This window comes from Tripterygium wilfordii, chromosome 11 (assembly GCF_013401445.1).
Source record: "Tripterygium wilfordii isolate XIE 37 chromosome 11, ASM1340144v1, whole genome shotgun sequence".
Classification (NCBI taxonomy): Eukaryota; Viridiplantae; Streptophyta; class Magnoliopsida; order Celastrales; family Celastraceae; genus Tripterygium; species Tripterygium wilfordii.
The window spans coordinates 297,605-317,522 of record NC_052242.1 but is presented as its reverse complement, the minus strand read 5'-3'; the positions used below and the strand labels follow the sequence as shown (position 1 = coordinate 317,522).

At 37.4% G+C, this 19,918-nt stretch overlaps 3 protein-coding genes and 1 pseudogene across 3 annotated transcripts; 3 read left to right on the top strand and 1 right to left on the bottom strand.

Annotated features, from left to right (window-relative positions):
* Positions 1-29: 29 nt before the first annotated feature.
* On the top strand, positions 30-6,820 carry LOC120008558 (solute carrier family 40 member 3, chloroplastic-like). The gene is made up of 14 exons (XM_038858933.1): positions 30-592; positions 1,271-1,484; positions 1,587-1,650; positions 2,449-2,573; positions 2,644-2,733; positions 2,822-2,998; positions 3,086-3,160; positions 3,356-3,457; positions 3,534-3,627; positions 3,709-3,855; positions 4,274-4,380; positions 4,465-4,578; positions 5,145-5,443; positions 6,478-6,820. Exons 1-13 carry the CDS (start codon positions 441-443, stop codon positions 5,436-5,438), a joined length of 1,755 nt encoding a protein of 584 aa, XP_038714861.1. The 5' UTR covers positions 30-440; the 3' UTR covers positions 5,439-5,443; positions 6,478-6,820.
* A 2,351-nt stretch (positions 6,821-9,171) lies between these two features.
* LOC120008563 lies at positions 9,172-12,554 on the top strand (annotated as a pseudogene).
* Positions 12,555-14,432: 1,878 nt separating this feature from the next.
* Positions 14,433-16,476, bottom strand: LOC120009477 (putative pectinesterase 52). Its single transcript, XM_038860090.1, has 6 exons — positions 16,441-16,476; positions 15,822-16,033; positions 15,554-15,713; positions 15,270-15,479; positions 14,880-15,124; positions 14,433-14,619 (listed from the first exon to the last, which is right to left on the bottom strand). The coding sequence occupies exons 1-6, from the start codon at positions 16,474-16,476 to the stop codon at positions 14,433-14,435; spliced, it is 1,050 nt and encodes a 349-aa protein (XP_038716018.1).
* Positions 16,477-16,505: 29 nt separating this feature from the next.
* Positions 16,506-19,554, top strand: LOC120008556 (pentatricopeptide repeat-containing protein At5g48910-like). The gene has a single exon (XM_038858930.1). It carries the CDS (start codon positions 16,586-16,588, stop codon positions 18,587-18,589), a length of 2,004 nt encoding a protein of 667 aa, XP_038714858.1. The 5' UTR covers positions 16,506-16,585; the 3' UTR covers positions 18,590-19,554.
* The last annotated feature ends 364 nt before the right edge of the window (positions 19,555-19,918 follow it).

Below are 19,918 nucleotides of genomic sequence, written 5' to 3'. Positions count from 1 at the left end.
CCACCGCAGCTTTGGGTCCACATCAAAATCCAACCTTGAACCTTTCCTCACTGAATCATCACAACTCAGCACCAGTCCCACAACACAAAGGAAGCCACCCTTGCATTCCCTTTGAATTGTCCGCCTCCTTGGAGTCTTACAAGTCCCAAAATCAGATAGAAACACAGCCATTCATTAGATAAGGCTTTGAACAATCTAAAAATCCCATCTTTTCAGCCGATTAAGCCCTATCCGGCTATCCCAGAAACAAAACCCGCAAAGTTTTTGTTTTTGTTTTTGTTAGTTCTACTTAATGTGTTACGTGCTTATCCCAGAAGTGAATTAACAAGATAGACTTTTGTTATTCATTTTTCTGGAGGCTGCATGAGTAGGCAGGATTTTGACAAAGGGTGCCTCTTCAAATTGTGGAGCTTGAAAATATTGCAGCTTAAGAAGCATCCATGGCTATGGTCACAGTCTTTCCTCTGTCTTCCTATGGTTTCAGTCACTCAAAACGGCAAGCTTGTCTATCGGCACCGCCTACTTCTGGAGTTCGCCATCGCCTCGCTTCTTGCAGATGGTTGAATTTTAGTTCTCCTTGTGGTATTCGCAGGTAGGTTTCTTTTGTGCTTTTTTTTTTTTTTAATTTTTTTATACTTTAGGGATGTTTGGATGCTAGGAAGACTAGGGGAAAGAGCAATGAGGCATTGGTTATTTGTAGGGAATTTGCTCGACTCGGTCTAATGTAAATTCTGGTTTCGTTTCGCTGCGTGATTTTTGTTTCTTTTGGAAATTAGAACATCAGAAGAATCAATGGCTGCCTTTGTTAGATGAAGTAATGCAATAAATTTAGGGAATGTTGAGTATTGCTCTCTGTTTGACGACTTTCGTGGTCCCGAGAAAGAGTGAGAATGTCAAGTCTGGTGAACTTAGGACTCCATTTAGCTTTGTGGTGTTAAATGTTGATTCTCTGGAATTATAAAATTTGAGATTATCTGGTTGCCAGAAACAAGATGTTCTTCAGTTATTTCCTCATTATGGAGAACTGGAATATAATTCCATCTCTTCTTTTTTGGTATTATATCATCTCGTAGAAAAAGGTAAATAACAGTTTGAATCTCAGAAACATGCATAAACCTTGGATTCACCTGGGCAGAACTTTAAGTATATGCACACCCTTGGGTTTTGTCAAACTCCTTAATTAGTAGGAATAATCAACTGTTTGGACAATGCTCTTAGCTCAGAGTTTGCAACCTTGATTTACTTCCCCCGGCTACCCTTCTTATTACAGGTTTCAAAATTTACAAAGTAGCTGTTCAATTACAAACACTGATGTAGACTTTAGTCATCTTGGTACTGGTGATGAGTCCCCACAAGATTTGTTGGCTGATGAGTCCTGCTGTTCTGCTCCAATCGTTCATCTTAAACCTGATATTCTTGACACTGAATCTTTGGGGTTATTGGATGAAGGGGCTTATGTCGATAGCCTTTTGACAGTATTGCCTGTATGTTCTTTAATTGGTTCACTCTCTTACCTATCATGTCAATTGTCGTCTCAATATTGTGTTTTTGTTGATTGTTGACTTCCTATATTGATTCCTGGCTAGGTTCTATCGGCAGAGGAGCAGAATGCCCTTGCAGCAACTCCAGCCCATCCAGCAGGATTATATGGTAATGCCTCCTCCTTTTAGTCTAAGTTAACTATTTTGATATTTTGAGGGACTTCAACAGAGTTTGATGATGTAAAAAATGTTGTCACTTGAATACACCATATTGTATGACTTCAAGATTTATTTAACTACCCCTCCTATCCAGTGATATAAGAAGATTCATAGTAAGTTCCATATTGATCCCATGAATGATATTTATACATATATCTACTGGTTTGACTAAAATGTTGGGTTTGTTTAGTGTATAAATTAACAATACATTGTAGTATACTGGAGAGTCAGCGATATTTTAGGTGTTCTTTTTTTTTCTTTTTATTGAAGAAGTATCTGGATTGTTGGTGGCCAGCACTGGCGTATGAACTTTTTGCTTGAGGATTGCCGCCATTTGAACATGATGGCGATTTGTATTGAAAGCATATTACAGTATTAATAACTTTTTACTTCAGTTCTTGGCTACTGTCTCTTAAAAGAAATTCTTTCTAGTCTGATTGCTTTATTGTTTTGTAATGGCAGTCTGTGATGAGATTAAATAAATTTTCACTGATATGCAGTACTAATTTATGTCAAAAACTCTTCAATTGTGGACGACAGTTTATTTGGGAGTTATTACACTTGTTGCAGCTCTAGCTTAAATTATATTCTAGCAGTTATGGTCTTGTGATACTCTAAAGTCTTGAAACTTATGAAGATGCTATCTTTGTTAATGTTATGTCTTGATTTGTTAATTAAGTTATGCGAAGCTTATTACAATGTGATGGCTCATGTGAATAGATCATGATATGATTTATTTTAATTACAGCTTGTTATGCTAGTTGCCTGGCTGGAAATTTAGTGGAACAGCTTTGGAATTTCGCTTGGCCTTCTGCTATTGCATTGCTTCATCCAAGCCTTCTTCCAGTAGCAGTCATGGGATTCTTCAGCAAGGTTGGGATGAAGCTGATGAGATAAATAATGCTTTGATGATGTGATATCTAACAAGCTTTGTGTTGAACAGACTGCAATCATTGTTGGAGGTCCTGTGGTTGGCAAACTGATGGATAATTCTCCCCGTGTACCAGCATATATAAGCTTGAATGTTGTCCAGGTAAAAATTGCCAATATTATAAGTTCAAAGCTGGATTGTAAACTATATCTCTTTTAAAGTTGTTTTCTGATTCTTCAGCTGCTGACAGGCTGCTGCCCAGTTGCTATCTGCAGCATTGATAATTCATGCCCATACTTTTCCTCCACCTTCAGCATCATCCATGCTTCTCCATCCGTGGTTTTCTGCACTAGTGTTAGCAGGGGCTGTTGAGAGGTTATCTGGAGTAGCATTGGGGGTTGCTATGGAGCGTGACTGGGTTGTGCTGGTATTGATTGCCCTTCATAAGCATTGATGGAGGGTCCTTTTTCCTTGCAAAGTTGAGTTTTATAAATTGGTGTTTATCTGTGTCCAGCTGGCAGGAATCAATAGACCAATTGCCCTTGCTCAAGCAAATGCTATTCTTAATCGAATTGATCATCTCTGTGAGGTAGTAGCTTAATCTACTATAAATATTGCACTGAAAAGATTATTCTACCAAACGATCTCCAGTATATTTATTGTGTAATGGTAGCCTACTTATAGTGAGACAGCATGCATTTTAAAACTTGTGCATTTTGGGAAGATATGCCCTCTGTTCATTATTGTTAGTAGAATGATGATCTCATGGAATTGGTAATTGCAGATTACTGGAGCATCACTATTTGGCATCCTTCTCTCTAAGTATGACCCTGTAATCTGCTTGAAGTTTGCTGCTGGTCTAATGATATGGTCATTACCGATTATGGTGAGTGCTTTGCTGCACTGTTTTCAATTGGATACCTGATTCACTTTTATTTTTAACTCTTTAAGCTGTTTCTCAGATTGGTCTCACTTGGTTGACCAATAAGCTTTCTACTGGTGTTCTTGACCGCCCTAAATCCAGTGGAGGACATTTGGATGACAATGACAGTATAGGTGATTATTGTAATTTGATATTTCCTCACTTAGTAATAATTTCTGGCTATTCTTGTTAATATTGTCTTTCTGAATAACCAGTGGATGTGGGCTTCGAGGCTATCAAGCTTGGTTGGAAAGAGTACATGCAGCAGCCAGTTCTTCCTGCAAGCCTGGCCTATGTGCTCCTCTACTTCAATGTTGTTCTCGCTCCAGGTAGTCTGATGACAGCGTTTTTAACACAGCGAGGTAACACTTTAGATTCTCTTGCCATCTGTCTTCAATAACTACTCGGGACACCACTTGTCATCATAAATTCGTTAGTTGGCTCTGGTTTTTGGCAAATGGTGATATCAAGGTTGGAGCAGGACAAACTTATAAGTTATAACGTGTCATATTTGAATGTGAAATATGGCTATTGACATTTTCAAGGCACACGAAGATCATCGTCGAGTTTAATTTATAAATCGACAAACATCATCTACATGCTTACTAATGATTTACATGTAAAACTTGATTAGAAACTATTGCAATTGATATGCTTTATATTGGTATTACCTGTTAGGAGATATCACTGACAATGTGCTAATCATTTAAATCCTCACCCTTTTTAGACTTCTCTGAGATCCCATTTTAACTCCAAGGTGAAATGTGGCTGCTTCAACAGGTTTGAATCCATCTATCATTGGGGGATTCAGTGGACTATGTGCTTTTATGGGTGTTGCTGCAACATTTGTTTCTGCAAACCTGGTCAAGAAATTTGGCATTTTAAAGGTATTTCTTGCTCTTGGTTTTCCTGCAGCATTGCTTTTTCTCCAGTCTATATATTAGCTCTTTTGACACGTTTCCCTTATCCAGGCTGGAGCAGTAGGATTGATATTTCAGGCTTCACTTCTTGCTGTAGCTGTTGCTGTATACTGGAGTGGATCTCTTTCACAGCAGAGTCCCCTTATTTTCTTCTTAGGACTGATAGTAAGAAATATGTTTATTGTCTTGAGATTCTCTATGAACTAATTGGTTGATGGCAGGGAAATCTAAAAAGGTCTAATCAGATATGCAAGACAATGTAGGTTTTTGAAGGACCTGTTATGCAATATGGTGAAAGATATAGATTATCGTCTTTCTTAGAAGTCCAATTTTAGGGTTTGCAGTATTTGTTTATACACGAGTACAGCAAATAAAATAGAAATCTAGGACATTATCCAAACAGCTGTAACTTTGATTCATAACAATGCTACTGTCATAAAGTTGCATATTATATACAAGTTGGCGGCAGAGAGCTGCCAATAAACCCACCTAGGAGAAGATTTCTGTATTGACATCACCTCCAGAAAGTCTCTCATTTTATTGCAAAAAATAGTTAAAAACCAGCGACACACATAGTCACTATATTCTCAAATGTGTCCATTTATAAACTTGTTTATATACCAGATGGGGACAGTATAATCTAGGGCTTAGGTAATTAAAGCTTACAAAGTGTCGGTTTTAGATGTTTAGTTCTATAATTTGTTTTGCATAACTCAGCTTTCCATATGCAGGTATTGTCAAAATTGGGACACTTGTCGTTTGACGTTGTTGGGGCACAGATTCTTCAAACTGGAATCCCATCATCCAAAGCTAATCTTATTGGGACAACAGAGATTTCCGTTGCAAGTCTGGCAGAGTCTGTAATGTTGGGAGTTGTAATTATTGTGAATGATGCTTCACATTTTGGATTTCTAGCATTGCTGTCTCTCTTATCAGTGGTTGGGGCGGCATGCATATTCTGCCGTTGGTTAGTGAATCCGACAGCTGAACAAAGAAGTCTTTTTTCTTTCGATCGTGAATTTTAATTCTGGTAAGTGTCTTTGCATATTAGTTGAGTGGCTAGAAAGCATAACTTATGATCTCCCATTTATTTTTCTTTTCATGTTGGAAATATGTCCATGGGTACACACATGTTTATATTCTCGGAAACTGTCAACTCGTTAAATCTAGTTGGTTTTATCCTCGTATAATTGAAAAAAGGGGGATTTATAAATATATTTGAATGTTCAATGAATTACCTATAAAGATTAGCAAAAGGTAGAAGTGATTTTGGACATCTGATTTTGAACTTTTGCGTCTGGTGTGTAGGAGTGGTGAAGCCATTTACACTTTTAATGTTTGTGAACACCCAATCACTCCTGAGTCAACTATTGGACTGGTCCCATTGCCAATTTCATACTTCACAGTTCTTGCCTTTTGCAGACATTTCCAGCTAATAATCTTGAAGACAGATGTGTTTCCCATATTAGAGCAAAACCTTTTAAGTGAAAATTTTCCTATGCTGTTTGTTTTCCCTACTATTTTGGGTTGAGCACTGTTTTCTCCCATCAGACATGAGAATTCCTGTTCCATATGGACATACCCGTCTCCACTGGAGCAGAAATGTCTGACCCTAAGCAAGACATGAAATACTGTTGTTGGCCTAGAAAGCATAGAAAGGTTTAATACCCAAATCTGTTTTTACTTGCTTACCTAAACTTTTGTTTTTGATAAGTAGGTAAGAGGAGTGGGGGCTCGAACTTGGGTCCTACCCAGTTCGAGTATATGCCTTAACCGCCTCGCCTGTAGGGTTGTTGGCATTTCCTTACCTAAAGGGCATATGTTGAAATGCTGAAATCTGAATCACTACTTTCGTTTTAATTGAGTGTATTTTAAGTTTTAACTTATGGTCGAACACAATGGTCCTCGGAACGTCTCATGCCTGGAGCATACGATAAGTTGGGTGTGTTTGTCATGTGAATAATGCTGCTGTTACATGTTAGAACAACTTGGTTTGTGTCTTTCTGGTGCAATCATCTGATATGGGTTCTTTCTTCTTCTTCCTTCTTTTACATGTTAGAACAGCCGCTGGTGCTGTGTCAGATACTCAAAGGTGCTAAAAGGGCCTCTGTTGACTCTTGAATAGGAGCCAAGGTACATTATATTCTAGCTTTCACAGAATCCACACATGAATTCAACAGAAGCCTAGGCCGCATAGCATATCTTCTCAACTGAAAACTTTGTTTCCTTGCTGGTTTTTCCTGATTGTATTAATTCATCACTATAAAAGCCTATGACATCCTCGTCTCATCACATCATGTACTTTACCAGTTTCAACTTTGTACAAACATTTGAATAGTTATATGTATAGCATTGATTCATTGTACATCATTAATCACAGCAATGAAACAACTCTGGATTCTCAAAACTGCCTCTGCTCCTATCTATGAATGTTTATTGACTCTGTTGCAGAAGCTTCAAACTAAACTCTGGATTCTTGAAGCTTTTTTTTTTCTCTCTCTCTCTCTTAATTACTTCAGTAATAAAAATGAATCTTCCATGTATAATACATATTGAGATTAGCCCAGAAGTCAAAGCAAAAACAGGATTTCATTGAATAATACTCGGTGAAAGTAACATACTGGTGCCGTTCAATATAGGATATATAGAACAATGAACCAGTGAACTGCGCTTACCCGTCACACAAATCAATAATCTCAAATAATCATTAGTCAGTAATAAATAGTAAAATATTTTTTCACATCAAACAAGGTGGTATCGTACTATTAGTATTATCCTTGAAACGATGGATGTCTTTTCCTTTCTTTTCTTTTCTCGGAAAACAGTTTTCACTCCAAGTTACAATGACAATCACGTGAATCAAGGCAGACTGGCAAAGAGTACCTTACCGTCATTTTTATTTTTCACTTTTTTAATTTTAATTTTTTTTGCTTTCACCTGCACAAAGTCTCCCGTGTTTGTCGCGTGCGTTCTTCTTCCTTCTGTGTGCTTTTACTCTGTTTTAGCTGTCAAAAGACATTTACTCTGTTTCTTGTGCCTCAGCTGCTTCTCATGAGATCATGAAACATTTTACCATCTCTTGTGATGAGATTTAGTTGGTAAAATTTTTTAGTTCTGATAAAACATGATTACCTTGATATGTTCTTTGAAATGATAAAAGTTAAAACAAGCTACCTACTTCACCATTTTAATCCTCTGTTTTTTTTGATCTGTCTGTATTTGGACATTATTATAACTTTGAAGAATTACCCAACACGCGCTTACATCCAATGTGTAATATACACTAATGACATGACATTATCAGATCTAAAATGAAAAGTTAGAAAACCTAACCCAAATACTAAAGACTTAAATGATTTTATTTTTCTTGGACCGTCGTCATTAATTTTTAGATTCAAAAAACATGTTGGATGTGTGAGAATTTCCTTATTATCACTCGGGTAAGTTATGTCAATCCGATATGAGATAAAATATTAACCTAAATGAATGAATTTGGAATAGTTTGTTAATTAATTAGCCAATGAAAGTTGTATGATCAAATTTGGTAACACAAAATGGAAGAGTAGATTAGATCCTGTCCTGTCCTATCAACAATCACCTACAAGAGCCTTCCATGTGCATGACCTAACAGAAATGTCATACCACATTAAACTCACAAGTCCTATGTGCTCTTCTTCCATTTTCAATTTCTCATGAGGAGGAGAGAAAAAGAAAACCTCCAGGCCCTTTTCAGGGTAAAAACAAATACTAGCCATTTCCCAAAAACTAAAAAAGAATTTGCGTAACAAACACACACAAGGCACATCTCCCAAAGACAACCTTGAGAAGACACATTTCTAGATTCACATCAATAACCCACCTTGAAAATTAGGTTTGAGAGACACTTCCCTTTCCATCAATCCCAATATCTTTCTCGCAAAGAGAACACAAAAGAAAAGGGAGCAAAAACATTGTGATTTTAGAAAAGATAAACACAAATTCATCCTCTCTAATCTTTCACTCTTAAAAATCTCAAAAAACAATCAGCGATGCCCCACTGCAACACTTCATCATATTCAGCTAAACAAGTTTGATTGAAGAGGCCCGTTAACAAAGTGAATGGACTTGGGAGATGGACTATATTGAATATTAACTCGCATCAGAATGGTTGGGTGGATGTTTTAGTCAAATGGATTGTTGTCTCAACTCTCAAGATTTTTAAATGGCATTCTCAACCATTTGATTCTAGATTTACAGTGTTGACTAGAAACCGCCACAATCCTCAAGTTGGTTTCCTTCTTTGCTGGTGGTGTGGTTTGTAGTTTTATTTTTACATATCAAAAAATAAAAAATAAAAACTAGGCAAACTTGAAACCCATAAGTAATATACTCCTCATTTTACACCACTAGTAATGGGTGTTCTTTTTACTAGTATAAAATGTAAAAAAAAAGCTCTGTTCTTTTATTACTTTTAAAGCTAGACATAAGATTAAGATGAAGAAAAAAATGTTGTTTTTCACCACAAACTGCTGCTGATGTTGGTTGCCACAGTTATCTAGACTTGAAAGCGCCCATCTTTTCATGTCTATTTTGACACTGATAGTTGATATATCACTTGGCTTGTTCATGTCCTCTTTTGAGTTTTGACTCCTTCTCTCTCTTTCCTCTGTATTTCTCTTCCTCCACTACTTGTATTTTCTTTATATCATTATCAAGCACTATATTGAGTGGACTTGAATCTAAGCTAAGGAAAGAAAGTGAAAGAGAAGATAAAAAATAATGGGGTCTCCTGGATATGAAACTGCAAAGAAGAAGGCAATGTGGCTCTATCCAAAGGTCTTGGGATTTAATCCTTCTGAGAGATGGGGACACTCAGCTTGCTCTTCTCATGGCCTTGTTTATGTCTTTGGGGTATGAATACATATTGAATTTTTTGCCTACATTTTGACATTATCTGTTGCTTCTGCAGATTTTTTGTGCTTTAGAGATCATCAATACATGTATGTATCTATTATATATGCAGTGTGGTTATATTTGGCTAAGGAAACATGCACTTTCTTTCTTGGTTTTAGCTCTTTCCTTCTTTGTGTGTTCTTATGTTGTTATTTATTGGAATGTCGTATTTTAGTCTTAAGTTTCTTTAATCGGTGGAACAGTTACTACTATCATCTCCTGCTTTCTTGTTATAGAAATGTTTCTCCTCCTCCTCATCTTCTCTCCTTCCTCCGTTTCTTTTCCTATCTACCTTCTATTTTCTCACCTCCCTGTTCTTTCCCATACCTCATATTAAAAGAAGTTTCTTTTATTCATTTCACCAACTAAGAACAACAGCTAAATTAAAGTTTTTTTTAGGGGGTAATGTTTGCAATGTGCTCTGATGGTAGAGGTTCTGCACATATTTTCTTTTCAGCTATTCTATGCCAATGAGTTGCCATGGAACTGCTTGTTTAAGTTTATGATATTTCAGATTGACGGCTTCCCCTTCATTGAAATCAAAAAAGAGGCAAAGAAACTCGACTGGGTTTCACATTCTGAATTTTCATTATCTGTACTGCATTTTGAATCTTTTTGATGATTTCAGGGATGTTGTGGGGGTCTCCATTTCAGTGACGTTCTTACATTGGATCTCGATACAATGGCTTGGAGTACTCTGACAACGATCGGTCAAGGGCCTGGCCTGAGAGATAGTCACAGTGCTGTTCTTGTAGGGCAGAAGATGATAGTGTTTGGTGGCACCAATGGTTCAAAGAAGGTCAATGATCTTCATATGCTGGACCTTATGACTAAAGAATGGGCTCAGCCTGAATGTAAAGGGACTCCCCCTTCTCCTCGTGAAAGTCACACTGCCACGCTTATTGATGACAGCAAAATGGTGATATTTGGGGGCAGTGGAGAAGGTGAAGCCAATTACCTGAATGACTTGCATGTATTAGAACTCAAAACGATGACATGGACTTCACCGGACATGAAAGGAGATATTCCTGTTCCAAGAGATAGTCACAGTGCTGTAGCAATCAGCAACAAGCTCTTTGTGTATGGTGGAGATCGTGGTGATCGCTATAATGGCGATGTTGATATGCTTGATATGGACACGCTTACATGGTCAAGGGTATGACCTGCTCCGCATTTTCTGTCTCACAATTTCCAGTATTTCAGTGAGTGAATCTTGTATTGTTTCTGCAACAGGTTGCTGTTCGAGGGTTTTCACCGGGAGCTAGAGCAGGTCATGCTGCAGTGAATAGCGGAGTAAAGGCAAGCCAATTTAGTGAAACAGCACAACAATTAGTCTTAGTATCTGTATCTGCATTGCATTGAAACAGTAAAAGAATTTCATAGAGCTTTTAATGGTTTTCAGGTTTATATTATTGGAGGCGTTGGAGATAAACTTTACTACAACGATGTTTGGGTCCTTGACGTGAGTACTTGCTCATGGACTCATCTCGACGTTTGTGGCCATAAACCTCAAGGGCGGTTTTCTCATACTGCTGTTGCCACAGGCTCGGATATTACCATCTATGGAGGGTTTGTTCCTCCTCAAACATCTCATCCTTAGTCATCAAGTTTCATTTTCAGTGAATTGGTTCTCAATCGGTTGATTTACATTTTCAGGTGCGGGGAAGACGAGCGCCCTCTTAATGAGTTGTTAATCTTGCACCTTGGAGCAGAACATCCTAATGGTCGTTACAACATTTCTATGTGCAAGATTATCGGTAAACATTGGAATCAAGAACGAAGAAGATTCGCAGGAGGAACTGAAAATAATTTGGTAATGATATATGACCTTGTCAAGTGATACTTTATTTTCAAGATAACATGAACTTATTGTTTTCATTTTGAAACAGAGAAGTAGGATTTATGGCAACAATGAAGTTTTACAAAAGGGAGCTCATCGACTGGAATCTGAATCGATGCAATCTTATCGGTTGATTTCAGGTTTGTTTAGAATAATCGGACTCATTATTTCAAGAGTGTACATGGCGATGTTAAACATAACTGAATTATCTCATTTTTTTATTTTGTAGATTCTTCACATCCAAAGAGGAAAAGAATTGCCAATTCAAAGGCGTGGGAGACTGAGTTCGAGCAAGAAGAGCATTCTCTTTCACTTTCCCAGCATTCTTCTCCCTCACAATCGGACCAAGAACAAACCACAGTGCGGAAAACTGCAGATTCTGTTAGAGGCATGCAAGGGCTTCATTTGCTTAAGAAGTTCAAACAGAACCCCACCAGGTGCCAGCCCAATGATGCCGCAAGCAACCAGAAAGAAGATAGAAATATGCTCCAAATAACCCCACAAGATGTCCAATTTCTCAGAGAACATCAAAAACACACAATACAAGAACAGTGTCCTCTTACTAGTCAACCAATTCGACAAGGGACGCAATTTCTGAAACCCTTGGAGGCAGGGCCAGTTGATAGCCTGGTAAGCTGCAGAACTAATCTATAAGGAAACTGTGAAACCACCATTCTGGCACATTTTGATCATTATTTTTTTCTCCTCCTTAGGTTGGTGCTGATGTGCGCGGAAAAGTAGATGGAGCGTTTGATTCAGGTTTATTGATGACGGCTAGTGTTAATGGAAAGATGTTTAGAGGGGTCTTGTTTGCACCAGTAAGATTATGCATTCAACTTAGTACTAATTTCTGTTTGTTTTGGTATTAACATGATGATGAATTTATCAATCAGGGAGCGGGATTTATATCGAAAGGAGGTCAAACTTGTTCGCCTTCATCCATATCAAGTCAGAATGCTGTTGCTCAGCCATTCTCAAACACTGCTCGCCTTGAACCCTTAAAACCTATGCAGCAGCCATCCACAACTTCCATGCCTGAGTTGGGTCATAACATTCGGCAAACTACACGAGTTACTAGACCATATCATCAACCAGTGATTCTAGCCAACCCGTCTTTAGGGAAAGATCCGAAGCCTAGAAGTGATCTTCAAGGTCTCGTTCTCACATTGGGAGGACCTGGAAGTGGAGTTTGATTGATGAAACACAGACGTACAAAATGGTTGAGACTGGTGTCTATATATATTCCCCAGCTTGTGTACATTTGAAGAAGAGCATTCTCTCTCACTTTTAGGTTCAGAAAGTTAATGAGTTCTATCTAAAGTTTGTATTTTCATCTACAATCATCCAAACACCAGGAATTTACATGATACAATAGAAGTTGCTGCAGTTTTTAAATTTGGTAAACAAACTCAACGTCCCTGATTAAGAATAACATTTTTTATTAAAACTGCTGTTGTGATTTCTAAGGGTCATTGTCGGCATGATTCATACGTACTCTTAAAACGACAGTTGAGTTGGAAATAAAAAAAAGTTGACACGTGGCAATAATAATGAGGGGTCCGACTGAGGAAGGCAGATTTTGTGAAGTGGAGCCGGTGGTAAATAGCAAAACTCCCGCGTCTCGCGCGCGACATTGTCCGATCATGTCTTTTTTCTCCCACATCATCATCTAATCTACTCTACAACTGGTTGTGTTGTGTTGTGTTGTGTCCTGTTCTGATTGATTGATGATTGGGAGTTGTCTTTTCACTTTGTTTTACTTCTTTTCTCTGACATTGTTTACGTCACCCACCGCTGGAGAAGAAAGATTCCTAATCACCGCACTCAGTTTGCCACCGTCCCCACCTCAGTCAATCGGCCCATGGCCTGGGCCGTATTTTACATGCTTTAGTTATATATTGGGCTTAACTTTGAGACATTCACCTTGAGTCCAGCCCAATCAACTTGTGCTGAATTAAAGAAGACGAGTAAATGACGAAACCTTGGTGGCTGCTTACACTGTTACGGGTCCGTTTGGTAAACAATTTTGACAGTAGCATATATTGTAGCATATATTGTGGACAATTTATGCTGGTATAAAATGGTAGCATATATTGTTGCTGAAATGTTGGTAGGTGTTTGGTTGTACTTTTGTTGGTAGCATATTGGTGTTAAAATTGTTGTGACAAATTACGTGCAGGGGTATTATATATTTAAGTTGTAATATATTCAAATAAATAATAAAATAAATAACAAATAATTTATAATATTGATAAAAACATCGAAATTACTTTTAAGATTTTTTTTTTGAAAATTTCGTTCACTTTATTATTCAATTCAAACTAAAAAATTTCACAATTCATTATTAAATTTAATTTTTATTAAAAATATTTAAGTATTACAAATATACATATAAATAATCTATTATTAAAAATATTTAAGTATTACAAATATACATAAATATCAGTAGCAATCGAGGGTATTTCGGTAATATAGGCATAATATTGTCTCAAAATTGTTCAAATTGGAACAATTCCAAAAAGACAATAATATTGTCCAAAAAATGCCTAGGAATATGCACCCAAAAATTGCTGTTTGTTTCACAAATAGCATATATTGTTTGGGAATTGTACTTGGGCAATATATTGCCTTCAAAAATTGTTTGCCAAACTGGCACTACATCGGAAGTAAATCATTGGAAGGCAAGCTGGCCTTACATCAAGTCTTCATGATTTAATGATTTTCTTGAATTTAATATATTTTTAAAAGGTGAGACGGATGTTTTTGAAGTATACTTACTAACTTTTTCAAGTGACGTAGATTACTAGATTGTGCTACTTATAAAGCGTCGAGACCGGATTTTATATTTTTGTTTTGTACTCAGATTTTGTTCAAAACTTATTGATAACTTTTGATATAAAAATTGATTGAGGATCACATTTTACAATAGGGTTCTATTATAGCATGCTGCTTTGGACACAAAAATGGCTAAGGTCGGCCTTGCAAACATCATATAAGTTTACATTTTAAACAACCGATATGGACTTATACTTGAACTGTCAGGCTCGTGCACATTAGTTTCTCACTTGACGGCAAGATAAGTTGGGCCAAAACCGAGCTTATGGGTATGATGATATTGCTCCTAGTGTGAGTGTGAATTGAACTCATAATCTTCCGAGTTCATACGATTTGATTCCAAAGACATTTGATACTCTACTCCTTATGTATACTTAATTGGAAAATGGTATAACAATCACAATTTGAGGAGTTAATTAGGGGCAATGTTGATGGTAAGTGATTGTAAATGTTCAAGCCACTCATCTTGGTCATCAAGGAATATTGGGCCGTAAAGCCCGTCACGTTGTTCCCCATCCAGCTTCGTCAACCATTTAACCCGGTCGGAAGTGTTAGACCCTGCTCCCACACAATCAATCTCGGCGTACAGCAAATGTTCCCTATCACCACCAACATAACATATATCAATTCTAGCCATACAGGAATTCTCTCTGCGGTGTAGACTTAAAATGCGGACTATTTTTTTAAGGGTGTGTATAATTGAAATGACAAGTGAGATCCACTGTTTTGGATCTCACATGTTTCAAATTAAATTATAAAAATATGGATCCGCATTTTAAATTCATATTTTAAATTCACATAAGAGAATTTCTCTATATACATGTATATATACATACAAGCGAGATCCGCTAGGACTTACTCTTGTCCTATGAAGTACCAGGCATCCCAACCAGTAGGATACACAACTGAAGTTAAGTTTGTTTCGTCGAAAATTACTCTGGAATAGGGACCACAAGCTCTTCCAAGGTACACTTGGCCACTCCCGTCCACAATGCCTCGTGGAAACACAAACCCAGAACCCTCCTCCGGCGATTCTCGGTCTTGAGCTGTAATGTATCCTAATTGATCAGGTAATAACCCGGCCGTAACGTTTAGATAACAATCCTGCAAAGAGTATGGTTGCGTTGTATTATTTTATGAGTATATATATGTATAGAATTTGTGGGATATACCAGATGTCAAAAGGATAAATTTGTATGACATCATTCTCGATTATCAAAAAAAAAAAGAATTAGTGGGATATAGCTACCTGATAATAGGATTGGCCATTGCCAAATATGAAATCTACAGCGCCTTCAATGTAACAATTGTAGAAGTAATGACGGCCCTGAAAATCCCACAATGTATCTTGTAATCCAACAAACCCACATTCAAAGAAGACATTCTTATCACCTCCAATTTGTGCCGCAACTGCTTGAGTTATATCAGTGTTCGACTTTAGTGGGCGATTGTATGAGTTCTGCAACATAAAGAAGATGAGAAAGAATAACATATATGTCACATAAATGGGGAGGGGGGAAGAATAGTTATTACCTCAAACGTGATCCCCCTAACAACTACATAGTCTGGGTTTGTGGAGAAAGTAACACTAGTATCTGTTCTGTCATGAGCATCATATGTTATGGTCGTGACGCTCCGGTCTTGTCCTTCGAGGATAATACATGGCTTGTCTTGTGGGATTGTTACCTGCTCTCTGCAGGTTTTTTGTTACAGGAAAAATCAATTGGACTCTAATGACGATATCTAATTTTCTGTAGAGTTAGAAATAGAAGAAATGTGAATATGACTTGAAATACTTGACATGTAAATTCCAGGATTGATTTGGATTCTGATCCACTTATTATTGTTTGGAGGAATCGAATCAATGGCGGCTTGAACTGTCTTGAATTCTCCAGACATGCCCAACTCATCAACAATAATGGTGTTTGAAATTCCAGATTGACATTGTATTACTTGAGAGACCCCAAACGAAGCAGTGAAGAAAGTGAAAATGACGAAGAGAAATTGTGGAACCTTGCATATTTGATTGAAAAAAAGAAAAGAAAAGCTTTAGGTGATGGTGTAATGGAGTTGCCTGACAATGAACGCAGGATTGTTATATTGGCTGCTGAATCATTCAGTAATTAATGAGAAGATTTCCATTAGAAATTTCTGTTTTTGTGGCATTGTCATTTGTCAAGACAAGGATATACAGAGAATATCTTACCATATTGAGGATTGATTTTGTTACTATTTTCTTATCGGATGAGTCCTCTCTGTAGTTCTTTTATGGATTTTTTTTTAAAAAAAATTTGAAAAATTATATTTTATATTTTGATCAATTTTACTTATCAAACAGTATTTTCCGAAACAAAAATAAAATTCGTATATGACAATTCTAAGCCATTGGATGTAAATCAAAACATGGAATACTCTGTTACCATAAAGATGGGACTTTCTTGGAGTCTTGGATACATTTCTGAACTTGCTATATTACCATAAAGATAGTACCTTTTTGGGTTTTGTCATTTTCTGTAACCTGTATGCTATCTTGTGCCTTAGCCAATACTGGATTAGGGAGGAAAAATGAGCACAACAATAGCCATCAATTTTTCTTCTCATCCCAAACCAAAAGATCTCTCAGAAGAAAGAAAACCCATCTCCAAGCTTACCCAGAAATCTGTTTTAGAACTCTTGGACAGAAAATGCACATCTTCCCTCCAACATCTTAAGCAAGTTCATGCGTTTGTAATCAGGACTGCTCACATTCAAGACCACTATGTGGCTGGTACCTTATTGAAGTGCTACTTAAATCCTGACTTTAGCAACTTGGATTGTGCTATAAAGGTCTTCAATTGTGTCCCAAATCCTAATGTTTTTGTTTGGAATACTATCCTCAAAGGGTGCTTGGAGAAAAATGAGCCTTATTTGGTCATGTATTTTTACTCTAAGATGGTGCTTGGATGTTCAAGACCTAATAAGTTCACGTTTCCTACATTGTTGAAGGCTTGTAGCATAACACAGGATGAGAGAGAAGGCGTACAGGTCCATGCTCATGTGGTGAAAAAGGGGTTTAGTGGGAATGTTCACTTACGTAGTTCAGGTGTTCGAATGTATGCCTCCTTTGGAAAAGTAGAGGAGGCAAGGAGGATGCTGGATGGGGATGGAGACCCAGATGTTGTTTGTTGGAATGCAATGATTGATGGATACTTCAAATGTGGAAATGTAGCAGCAGCTAAGGAGTTGTTTGATTCCATGCCAAAGAAAAATATTGGGTCTTACAATGCAATGATAAGCGGGTTAGCTGAATGTGGGATGATTGAAGTGGCAAGGAACTTGTTCGATGAAATGACAGAAAGAGATGACATATCTTGGAGTGCAATGATTGATGGGTATATCAAAGCAGGGAATTTCAAGGAAGCTTTGGAGGTTTTCAATTCAATGCAAAAAGAGAAAATTGGACTACAGAAATTTGTTCTTTCAAGTGTGCTTGCAGGCTGTGCGAATGTGGGGGCTCTTGATCAGGGCAGATGGATTCATGCTTATATTGTAAGCAATTCTATTCATTTAGATCCGGTATTAGGCACTGCATTGTTGGATATGTATGCAAAATGTGGCTGTCTAGACTTAGCATGGGATGTTTTCGAGAAGATGAAGAAGCGAGAAGATTTTACTTGGAATGCCATGATTGGAGGGCTTGCTATCCATGGTAGAGCAAACGAGGCAGTTGAGCTATTCTGCAAAATGCAAAGGGAAAAGGTAAGACCAAATGGGATTACATTTGTAAGTCTCTTGAATGCTTGTGCTCATGCTGGAATGGTTGATAAAGGTCTACAGATTCTGAATTCAATGAAGAGGGAGTATGGTATTGAACCAGCAGTTGAGCATTATGGGTGTGTCGTTGACCTGCTAGGAAGGGCAGGGAAACTCTCAGAGGCGGAGGAGCTTATAAATTCAATGCCAGTAAAGCCTGATGCAGCAGTTTGGGGAGCACTTTTAGGTGCTTGTAGGAAACATGAAAATGTTGAATTGGGTGAGAAAGTAGGGAAGATCTTGCTTGAGATAGAACCAGAAAATAGTGGTCGTTATGCTTTGTTGTCCAACATTTATGCAAAGGTGGGAAGATGGGATGATGCAGCAGAAGTGAGAATACTAATGAAGGAAAGAGGAGTGAAGACAGCTCCTGGTTGTAGTATGATTGATCTGGGAGGTAGAGTTCATGAGTTCAAAATGGGAGAAGGATTAAACCCACAAATGAAAGAAATATACTTGATGTTGGAAAAGATCATTCAGAAACTTAAAATGGAGGGCTATTCACCAGACACCACACAAGTTTTGTTTGATATTGAAGAGGGAGAGAAGGAAATTACATTGATGCACCACTCAGAAAAGCTTGCAATTGCTTTTGGGCTGATTAACACAAGGCCTGGAACTACCATCCGCGTTCTTAACAACTTGAGAATGTGTGAGGACTGCCATTCTGCTGGAAAGCTTATTTCACGAGTATACAACAGAGAGATTATGGTGAGGGACCGAGTACGCTACCATCACTTTACAAATGGAGCATGCACATGTCAGGATTTCTGGTAACTTTCTGGATTTTATGAATTAGCATATTTGCATATAGAATTCGCAATGAGGTGTTTATTCTAGGTCTGGTACATACTTTTGTATGCAAAACAGGAAAATCTTCATTTTCTGTGAAACAATTCAGTTACAAATTGTTTGGTTGAAGTATCTGAATGAGCTTTTGTTAAAAGACAGGACTATTTATTGAAAAACTTCTCTTAAATATATGCAAAAATTTCTGATCTGGCCTCTTCATTAGGAATTTTGGACCCTCACCACCTCAAAACCATCTTTTCCGGGGCTTTGAGTTCATAAAGGATATATTTTCACAAAAACCCTAATCCACTTGAAAGTCTCATTCAGTGAATCAGTACCCCTATGATCTGATTTTTTTCACTCCATACCAGATAAGTCATGGTTTTTATTTAAATATATCGTTTACCGCGATCATAACTGGACTAAAGGCCTTAAATTTACAACGATGACTTATATACAATTTCTTTTTTGGTAACGTGGAACCCATCCGCCACCCATCGGACAATTGACAGGTAAACCCCGGGCCACATATGACTCATATACAATACTATCACACAAAAGCAAGTTCTAACTATAGCATAAAACATGTACTCAGCACTCTCTGCATATGTTATAACTTAGTGCCTTTTTCTAGCAAGTCCTTGGTGGTTGACAATCATTTGCGTAGACATGGTGTGTCTCAGTAGAAGCCCCAGAACCATAACTTCCATAGCTATCGTTGGTCTCGTCTTTATAAGTGCTTGGACTGTTAGAGTCTGGCAAAGCTGACTTATCTTTCTGATCAGTTGGTTTCTCCTCCAAAAGTCTTGCATCAGCTTCAAGACTCGATAAAACCAATCCAAGAACAAGTAAAGTAACAATTGAAATCTTCATGATCGAACCTGTAAAAAGTTCAATACTACAGACAAATTAATATCATTACTAAGAGTAGTAAGACTAACAAAGCCTTGGCATACCTTAATCTTTCCTTTATCTGGATTTTAACTTGCTGGATATGTAAGTTGGGTATCAAGGAAGTTAATTTATAGAAGAAAAAAAATAACGTTTAATTTTATTAATCATGATTAGAGTGAATATCCAATTCCAGATTTTGGCACTGACTTTTGGATTTAGTGGGTTGTTCACAATTTTTTGTCCTTCACTAGTGATTGCCACGTAAGTAATTAGGGATAATTGTTAAAATTTTGATGAGATAATTTCAAAAATGGTGTGAGATTTAGTTAGGTTCTTTTTCTTTTTCTTTTTAATTTTTATGTTAGGGTTTGATTGTGTTTGCATTATAGGGTTCAATCAACAAGCAAGTGGGTACATGGA